Below are 10,000 nucleotides of genomic sequence, written 5' to 3' on the forward strand. Positions count from 1 at the left end.
GCCACAAACATCCCAGTGTACACAAACAGGGACACGTGTGTGTGTATGTGTGTACACACAAAGACGGCACAACAGCATAGCATGATGTCCACACACACACACACACACACACACACACACACACACACACACACACACACACACACACACACACACAAGACCCCACAACAGCATGATGTCTTCTGAGACACAAACACACACAAACAAAGACGGAGAGGGACATAAAGCCACCACACAACAGCCTACAAACACACACACACACACACACACACAAAATATTCGGATATATTGAATATCCTACTAATACACACATGCACATGTGCATACATGCGCACGCACACAGACACACACACACACACACACACACACACACACACACACACACACACACACACACACACACACACACACACATTTGATCTATATCTTTGTTCTTTGCTTCTGGGTCAATACCAGACTTCCAGCTGGTTCTTTGATAATCTCTAAATTTGACCTCAAACAAATATATTATGTGAATTTATTTGACTGTATGCATTTGGTAAATTAAACTTGGTGTTTTGCCAGTTCATTAAAATGATTTAGGAGTTTCTCTCACACCGCCGGGTCCTTAAATTAAGAGCCGTATCCGCACTGGCCCCAGTTCAGATTCTGGACTGATTTAGTCGGCTGACAACAGAAACACTTACTTTCATCTCACAGGAGAAACATGGCCGTCCGTCCCCTGTTAGGAATGAATCCCCTCTTCCAAAGGATGTGTATATAAACCCACTTCTAATAAAGCATGAGTATATGAAACTCTTTATTCAAAACATATAGAAAGCCCCCTATCTAGAGCCTGTATGTGAACTCCACAGAATGTATAGAAAGGCCCTTATTTAAGCATGTGGCGTATATGAAGGCCCTTACAAAAAGCATAATATGAAGAGTTCAGATGCAAAACCCTCTAAATCCATCTGACCACTTTCCTTTTAAATTAGCTTTTTTTTTAATCTGGTTCCTAAAGTAAAATGATTTGATCAACATACTATTTGTGGAGAGCATTCACTCACCGTTGTTATCTAATTTTTGACGGAGGTGGTGTTTAGAAGCTTTGAAGCATCCGAGCATTTCATATATGAAGCGCTATATTTAAAAGCACGGCTATCAAGGGCATTACATAATAAAGCATACGTGAAGCCCCTTATTTAAAAGCATAGATATAAAGGGCCTTATTGAGTTGTGAAGGTAGACAGGGTCCTTCAGGGAGTCAGCTGACCCACTCACTGTCTGTCTCTCTAATTAATCTGTTTACTAAAGTGTCCTCGGTGCTTGTCGCGAGGCCTCCATAGGATGCTGTAGGGGCCAGGGTGCCTGTGTGTCTCAATCAGGAAGGCTCAGGATTAGTCCCATGCCCAAAACCAGTCAAGACAAAGTTAGACATCAAACCACATATTAACCATGGAGCTCTGCATGAAGAGATTTCCCCTTTATTACGTTATTCTAAGTGAGTGAGTGAGTGAGTGAGTGAGTGAGTGTGTGTGTGTGTGTGTGTGTGTGTGTGTATGCCTGTGTGTGTGTCGCATTACTATACGACTGCTGCTCCGATTTAGCTCAGATTTTCATGCCAGATAGAGGGTGACTACCACATCACCCCATATGTCCTCTACATTTTCCCCCTGGATCCAGATCAGCATCGGCTCCTGTTCTGTCTGTGCATTATTGTCATTATTGTCAAAAGACTCCCATCCCCATTACCTGATGTGACCCTGACCCCTAGTAACCCAGAGCTCTGTCGTTCACCTCTCACCCCCTGGCCGTTGGGAAGGCCGACACACACCGACAGGAGATTAGAAGCCGGCGTGTCTAAAGAGACATCATGTTCACTCTTTCAATTCAGTTCAATTCAAAAAGCTTTATTGACGTGGGCCGTTCACAAAAGAAAGTGTTTCCAAAGCATATACACTACAGTATATCCCTCTCTTCACTCTCCCTTTCTCTCACAACAACCCTCTGTGTATACATTTTATGGGTATTGATTGATTTAATGTTCTGTAGTTGTTTCTTTGCATTGTGCTGTAATAAAGTGTGTGTATATATATATCTATGTATGATTTATGAATCCCCTCCCCTCCCCCAACAGGTGCGTTGTGGATGTGCATCGTGCTGAACCCCCACTGTAAGGCGGAGCAGAAGGCCGGCTGGCTCCGGCAGCTCAAGAAGTGGAACAGCGTGGACGTGTGTCCCTGGGAGGACGGTAACCACGGCAACGAGCTGCCCAATTTAACCAACGCTTTGCCTCAGGGCGCCCACGGGAACCAAGGTGAGTTTCGGTGGGCACCAGAGGGAGGGAAAAAAAGAAAAAGGGGGGAAAAAAAAGAGAAATGTTGCACCTCTTAATCAACTTTTCCATTTCCTTATGACCTCTTATGACCTGTGCTGTACCCTGAAGGGGAGCTCAAGAATGGGCTCAGTAGCACAACCCAGTCCTGCTGCATTTACATTTCCTTCACAGACACTTCACTCTATGTAAAGCAGCTAACAGTATGGCATTAAGCTAACAGCATAGCATTAAGCTAACAGTATGGCATAAAGCTAACAGCATAGCATTAAGCTAACAGTATGGCATAAAGCTAACAGCACAGCATTAAGCTAACAGTATAGCATTAAGCTAACAGTATGGCATTAAGATGTGCTACTAGTAGGGAAAGTAAACACTTTGCTTCATCACTCGGTTTGCTTTTTGTCGCTCTGCTGGTTCAAGTTCACCTGCTATTTTCTCTACACTGACCATCAGTGATACCGATATTAGTTGATTCATTTTAACACGATCATGTCTCTGTAATTGGTATAGCATAGCATACATACTGTAGTACTGTAAAGCATAGGCATAACCTAGCATAGCTCCAATAGTTTGTGTGTCACTTATGTAAAGTGAAGGTGTGTGTGTGTGTGTGTGTCAGTGTGTTTCAGTCACAGTCACAGTGTATAGGATGGGATTAAGAAACCTAGAGGCTTTTACTGACTGAGCGTAGGACAGCCCTGTGCCATTCTCTTGATGTCTGACCTTATGCCTCTAACCCCCTCTCCTCTCTCATCCTCCCCTCTCTCTATCTCTCTGCCTCTCTCCTCCCTCTCTTCTCTCTCTACCCGACTTCCCCTCCTCTATTCACGTCCCTGTTGCCTCCTTTCATCCCTCTCTCTCTCTCCCTCTCTCTCTCTCTCACACTCCCTACCCTTTCTCCCACCTTCTCTCTCACCCTTTCTCTTCCACATGCTTTCTTCTCTCTGTTTTCCACAATGGATTCTCTTTCTTTCTATCTGTCTCTCTCCTACTCTTTCTCTCCCTCTTTGTCATTTCCTCCTCTTCCCCACTCTCTTTATTTCTCTCTCTCTCTCTCTCTCTCTCCCTCTCTCCCTCCCTCCCTCCGTGGTCTCTCTTTTCTTCTCCCCTCCCCCCATAGACCCCGGCCGGCCCCACCGGACGGTGTTCACGCGGGCGATCGAGGCGTGTGACCTCCACTGGCAGGACAGCCACCTGCAGCACATCATCAGCGAGGACCTCTACACCAACTACTGTTACCATGACAACACTGACAGCTCGCTCTTCGACACCCGCGGCTGGCCCCTGTGGCACGGTGAGAGAGAGAGAGAGAGAGGGGGGGGGGGGGGAGACGGAGACGCCACAGCCGCCTTCCACGGACTGCCAAACAAGGCTGTCTGTCTGTCTGTCTATGTGTTTGTTTGTCTGTTTCACTGCTCTGTCTGTCTGTCTGTCTGTCTCTCTCTGTCTGTGTCATATTTTCTCATCTGTCTGTTTGTCGCTATTCTGCTGTGTTTGTTGTGTATCCAGTGTGCTGTTCCATAATCTGCACTGCGTCTGTCTATCCTGCTGTCTGTGTTTTGTCTGTGTGTCTGTCGGTTGTGTGCCTCTACCTGCTGTCTTCACACACCCATCTACCGGTCTGTGCCTGGATCTGCTATAACTGTGTGCATTGTTTATCCGTCTGTTTCACTGTTTGTTCTGTGTCTGTCTATCTACTGGCCTTTTCTGCACTCTCCACCGTACACACACAGCCAATATCATCTTTAGGCAGGATAGAAAATACTATTTAGGTCTATATTATTACTGAGTTTGTTCATTTAGAGTCTAAATTATGTACTGTGGACCCAGATGATGCTGGGGGTCTACAGACCGACCTCCCAGTCTCCACTAGGAAGGAAGTGTCACCCAGGGTTATCTTGTGGGCTGGAGTCTGGTCTAGCAGCCAGTTGCACTAGCTTTTAAAGGTGTACCATCACCTGTATGATGGGAATGTTTGAAAATTAACGTTCTAAAGAATATTAGAATCTTGAATTGATGCGGAAAGGAATCTTATGTTAGAATGTTCAGGCTAGTAGAACGTTAGGTCAATCACAAGTGTAAAGTTCATCTTATCCTAACATCTTGGAGTAGCTAGTTTCAAACTAGCGCCTTTCTAAATTTCACTTGCACCACCATAGCTTCAGGTGCACACCTTAACTTGTGCCACCCTAATGGAACGGAACTAGTGGTGCATAAATTGACCCGGGATTAAATTAGTGTCACATTTGATGACCTTCAACTGGCTGCGGTTGTCCAGTGCGATCCATCTGGAGGTGTTCACCTGGTCTGAGCCAGCTGTGTGTGGCTCTGTCCTCTCTGCTGCTTTATCTCTCAGTCTTATTCTCCCCGCCCCCGCCGTGTGTGTGTGTTTGTGTGTGTGTGTGTCCAAGTTCTTTCACAAGACAGCGTCAGCTAATTTGGTTTGTGTGTGTGTGTATGTGTGCGTGTGCATGTTTCCTTGCAAGTGTGCGTGTGTAGGAGTAGGGAGTACGTGTATGTGGGTGTGTGTATTTTAGCTTGTGAGTAGATATTTGTGTATTGTAGCATTTGTTTGTGCATGTAGGGGTGGGGAATTTGTCTGTATTTGGGTTTGTGTATTTTAGTTTTGTGCACCGATATTTGTGTGTGTGTGTGTGTGTGTGTGTGTGTGTGTGTGTGTGTGTGTGTGTGTGTGTGTGTGTGTGTGTGTGTGTGTGTGTGTGTGTGTGTGTGTGTGTGTGTGTGTGTGTGTGTGTGTGTGTAACACATGTTTGTTTGTCCCTGTTCTGTAGAGCACGTTCCGACGGCGTGTGCGCGGGTGGACGCTCTCCGTTCCCACGGCTACCCTCGAGAGGCACTGCGGCTGGCCATCGCCATTGTCAACACGCTACGGAGACAACAACAGAAACAGCTGGAGCTCTTCAGAAACCACAAAAAAGGTGCGAAAGTGCAACACACGGATATACGCACACACACACGCACACACACAAATGGATGCATTCACACATATACAGACACACACATGCACATACACAAATGCATGCATGCATGGCCACATACAGGCACGCACTTACACAAATGCGTGCATACACACAAACACACACACACACACACACGCACACACGCACACATATACAGGCAACATGCACACATGTATATATACACATGCACACGCTGACAGATTTTTTTTCTTCGTGTGCACATATACACAAGAAAATACATGCTGTATAACCCACCCATCTTGCCACTTCACTCTTACACACATAAAAAATAATGCATACACACACACACACACACACACGTTGCTGCGGTGTGTAGATTGCGACCACATACATTCACCTGGACACACATAAACACACACACACACACATTCACACGCTATCGCCCACACACACACACACACACACCATTCTGTGACAAAACCTGAGAGGTGCGGTGTGACCTTCTGCATATAAAACCACAAGTGAAACAAAAAGTAAAAGTGCAGCTGCAGAGCTCCCTTTATACACAATCAGTGATTTAAAAAAAAAAAAATAACACACACACACACACAAGCACTGATTTTTAGTCAGTCTTTTTTTAAAGTTACTCCCCATTCGAGCATTTGTGCTAAAACATTACGCTGGTGTCTGAGTGCTGTAACTGTCTGCATAATTAACCCACACCCTCGATTTCGACGCAGTTTGTGGAATCTCTGCTCAGCCCCCAGTGTGAGTAATACCTTTTGTGTGGCGGCAGCCACTCTCCGCTGCAGCTAAATGTCCTCTCTTGGCCTATATAGTCCAGCCAGATGCATTTAAATGCTAATGAGTACCTGTAAAGGGAGAGGTGCCCACGCATAATTCACATTCAAATGAGGCGCCTGCGCAGGCCAGTTGGCCACCGCTACACATGAATGCAGTGTAAAGACCATAGGCCTACTGTGCTAAGCTACCGCTACACAAGCTACCGCTTCACAATGCAGTGTAAAGACCACACTGCGCTAAGCTACTGCTACACAATGCAGTATAAAGACCACACTGGGCTAAGCTACTGCTACACGTGAATGCATTGTAAAGACCATACTGTGCTAAGCTACCGCTACACAAGCTACCACTGCACAATGCAGTGTAAAGACCACACTGCGCTACGCTACTGCTACACAATGCAGTATAAAGACCACACTGGGCTAAGCTACTGCTACACGTGAATGCAGTGTAAAGACCACACTGCACTAAGCTAACATTCCACAATGCATTGTAAAGACCACACTGTGCTAAGCTACTGCTACATATGAATGCAGTGTAAAGATCACACTGTGTTAGGCTACCGCTACACAATGCAGTGTAAAGACCACACGGCGCTAAGCTACCACTACACAATGCAATGTAAAGACCACACTGCGCTAAGCTACTGCTACACAATGCAGTATAAAGACCACACTGGGCTAAGCTACTGCTACATGTGAATGCAGTGTAAAGACCACACTGCACTAAGCTACCACTCCACAATGCATTGTAAAGACCATACTGTGCTAAGCTACCGCTACACAAGCTACCACTGCACAATGCAGTGTAAAGACCACACTGCGCTAAGCTACTGCTACACAATGCAGTATAAAGACCACACTGGGCTAAGCTACTGCTACATGTGAATGCAGTGTAAAGACCACACTGCACTAAGCTAACATTCCACAATGCATTGTAAAGAGCACACTGTGCTAAGCTACTGCTACATATGAATGCAGTGTAAAGACCACAGTATGCTAAGCTACCACTACGCAATGCAGTGTAAAGACCACACTGCGCTAAGCTACCCCTACACATGAATGCAGTGTAAAGACTACACTGCGCTAAGCTACGGCTACACATGAATGCAGTGTAAAGACCACACTGCCTATAAATAGGAGGAATGTTCAAGATGGGTAGAAATGAAGGAAGAAATTAATACTACACCAGTCAATACTATTGCCAGAGGATGAGTGTGTGGAAGTTCATTGTATCATTGACACTCATGCACACAGCAGTCAACCTGTCTGATTTATGGGAGTGACATACAACACTACAGTCATTTTGTCGTAGCACACACACACACATACTGTAGCAGACAGGAAGCGAGGTGTGTCCATCCTGTTGGATCCTGTTGTAGAAACGCCACGGGGGAAAGCGAGAGAGAGAGAGATTAGGAGATAGGAATCCAGCTGCAACCACATACCTCCACAGGTAGCTTATGAGGGATGGAGCTACTATCTACCATCTCAGAGCCAGCGTCTGCAGCGTCTGCTGCTGCTGCTGGCTACTGTGAGCGTTGCACCAGCCTGTGCCGTGATTCCCGTGATCTCAAGTGACCTTTACTCTAGTCTGACTAGCCTGTGCTACAGGCTAATAGGGATAGCGAGCTAATTTGTATTTGATTGGTTGTGTGTATGTTATCGTTCTTGCTCTGTGGTTCAATATGAAGCCTTATCTGTAATGTGTCTTGTGTGACTATTTTGACTGAGGCTGTGATTTGTTGTGTGGGTATGATATTACAAGTTTTACGATTAGTGATTATGCACGCTAGTCTATGTTGGGGAGTAATATGATAGATAGGTATCTAACCTATCTGTCTGTGGAGCCATATGGATACTGTGTCTGCTGTGATTGGCTGTATGAGTGTGTAACCTGTACTGTGATTGGCTCCTCAGATATGCTCCATAAAGGGATGACGTCCATCACCAATCCTGAGGGGTGGGTGGGACACCCCCTGGACCCCATCGGAACGCTCTTCTGCACCCTCATGGAGACGGGCCGGGAGGACGATGGGGACGTCTTAGGTAGGAGCACATGTCCCCACACACCACACACACACACACACACACACACACACACACACACACAGTCTTAAGCCAAACGCATACGCACATACCATTATCAAACGTACCTCACTATTGTTCAGTACTGTACGTATGCAAATGCACAAAGCGCCCACATCCACATTTACAAACAGGTGCGTTCTGTCTGAGGACAAAACAACTCGTATCTATCCCTCTCGAACTTGTTAGCCTCTATCAAGAGCCAGCCTCTTCACATCAACCACTTAAAGCACGAGGTGTGTCTGTCCGTGTCCACTCCTGAAGCCCAGAGCTGTGTCCATGAATCCATGAATCCCTGACTCATAGGAAGCAAAGCTCAAATCTTCCTCTTCCTCTCCCCTCCCACTCCTTCCTCTCTCTCTATCTCTCTCTCTCTCTCTCTCTCTCTCTCTCTCTCTCTCTATCTCTCTCTCTGTTTCTCCTGCATTTTTAATGCCTCATCATTTTAATGTTTTTATTCCGCCATCTCTTATTCATGAGATTTGATTGGAGAGACGACTGGATCACAATCAGCGCACATTGTGGTGTAATTACTGGTTATTGCAGCCTTTGGGCCGCGGCTTTGCTGATTGGAGAAGCAAGAAGGGGTACAGGGGGAAAGAGAGATGGAACATAGAGAGAGAGAGAGAGAGAGAGAGAGAGAAAGAGAGAAAGAGAGAGGGAAGAGAAATAGGGGGAGGAAGAGAGAGTGGAATCGGCGTTCCCCCGGTGGTATTGGTGAGGCGGTTCAAGATGGTAGCCGTGGCTGTCTGACGTGGGCACCAGATGCTCTGTAATTTGTGTAGGTTTTGTGGAAGCCGTCTGTCCGGTGCACACTCTGCCAGAGGCATCCCGGGTCTGCTTGTCTAGTTTGTGGTGGCGCTTCCCAACGTCCCATATGAGCGAGCGGAATAAGATGTCCCTCCAAACACGTACACACTTGCTCACTCTCACTCTCTTTATCGGCCTCTCTTTCTCGTTCTCTGTCTTTCTCTCTCTCTCTTTCTATCTTTCTTTCTCTCTTTCTTGTTTTCTCTCTTTTTCTCCCCCTCTCTCTCCCTCTTGCTCTCTCCTTCTCTCACTCTCTCTCTTTCTCCCTTGCCCTGTCTCTCTCTCTCTCCCTCTTTCTCCCTCTCTCTGTGTCTGCTATAGCTGTAGTGTAGTGCAGCTTATAAAATAAGAGAGCACTTTGTCCATGGCCATATGGGGAATTCTGTATGTTAGCAGCAGCTGGAAGACAGATGAGGAAGTACAGATGAAGAAGAATCTCCCCTTTCTCCCCACCCTCCTTATGCAGCCCCTCTCTATTCACTGGCAGTAAAGCTGACCTTCTCTCTCTCTCTCTCTCTCCCTCACTCTCTCTCTCTCTCTCTCTACCTCTCTCTTTCTCTCTCTCTCTCTCTCTCTCTCTCATGCCAACATCCTACCCCATTCAAGTTGTCATTCTCATCATTGCATTCTCTTTTCCGAAGGTTGTTCTGTTGGTGATGATTTTTGCCAGCAACGGTTGTTTTTGTTAGTGTTTTGTGTTTCTGAAAGAAAATAGGCCTGGTTGTTGATTGGTCACCATATGAAGTCCCCCTACCTATAGCACTAGGAATTGAATCTCTCCTATGTATGTTTGAAATTCGAGATCTTCTATGAAACTGATCCATCCATCCCATAATGAGCGCTGCCTACATGCTGTTGCTGTCTCATCCTAACACATCTCTCTGCCCCCCTCTTCCCCCTGTTTCCATCCAGGCTCCATGGGTTCCTTAAAGTGTTCAGAGACCACGCACCTGCTGTCGTCGTCGTCGATGTCGTCGATGTCGATGTCGTCGTCGATGATGTCGTCGTCGTCGTCCACGCTGCGGTTCCTGGAGGAG

General features: G+C 46.3%; 1 protein-coding gene across 1 annotated transcript in view; it reads left to right on the top strand.

Moving 5' to 3' along the window:
- The window catches only part of zswim6 (zinc finger, SWIM-type containing 6), a 62,549-nt gene that overhangs the window by 38,916 nt on the left and 13,633 nt on the right, over window positions 1-10,000 (top strand). Inside the window, exons 5-9 of the mRNA XM_062553999.1 lie at window positions 2,120-2,299; window positions 3,441-3,614; window positions 5,113-5,259; window positions 7,986-8,114; window positions 9,876-10,000. The exon at window positions 9,876-10,000 is cut by the window's right edge and continues 196 nt beyond it. Of these exons, the coding sequence (XP_062409983.1) occupies window positions 2,120-2,299; window positions 3,441-3,614; window positions 5,113-5,259; window positions 7,986-8,114; window positions 9,876-10,000 (755 nt within the window). The remainder of the gene's footprint in view (window positions 1-2,119; window positions 2,300-3,440; window positions 3,615-5,112; window positions 5,260-7,985; window positions 8,115-9,875) is intronic.

This window comes from Sardina pilchardus, chromosome 14 (assembly GCF_963854185.1).
Source record: "Sardina pilchardus chromosome 14, fSarPil1.1, whole genome shotgun sequence".
NCBI lineage: Eukaryota > Metazoa > Chordata > Actinopteri > Clupeiformes > Clupeidae > Sardina > Sardina pilchardus.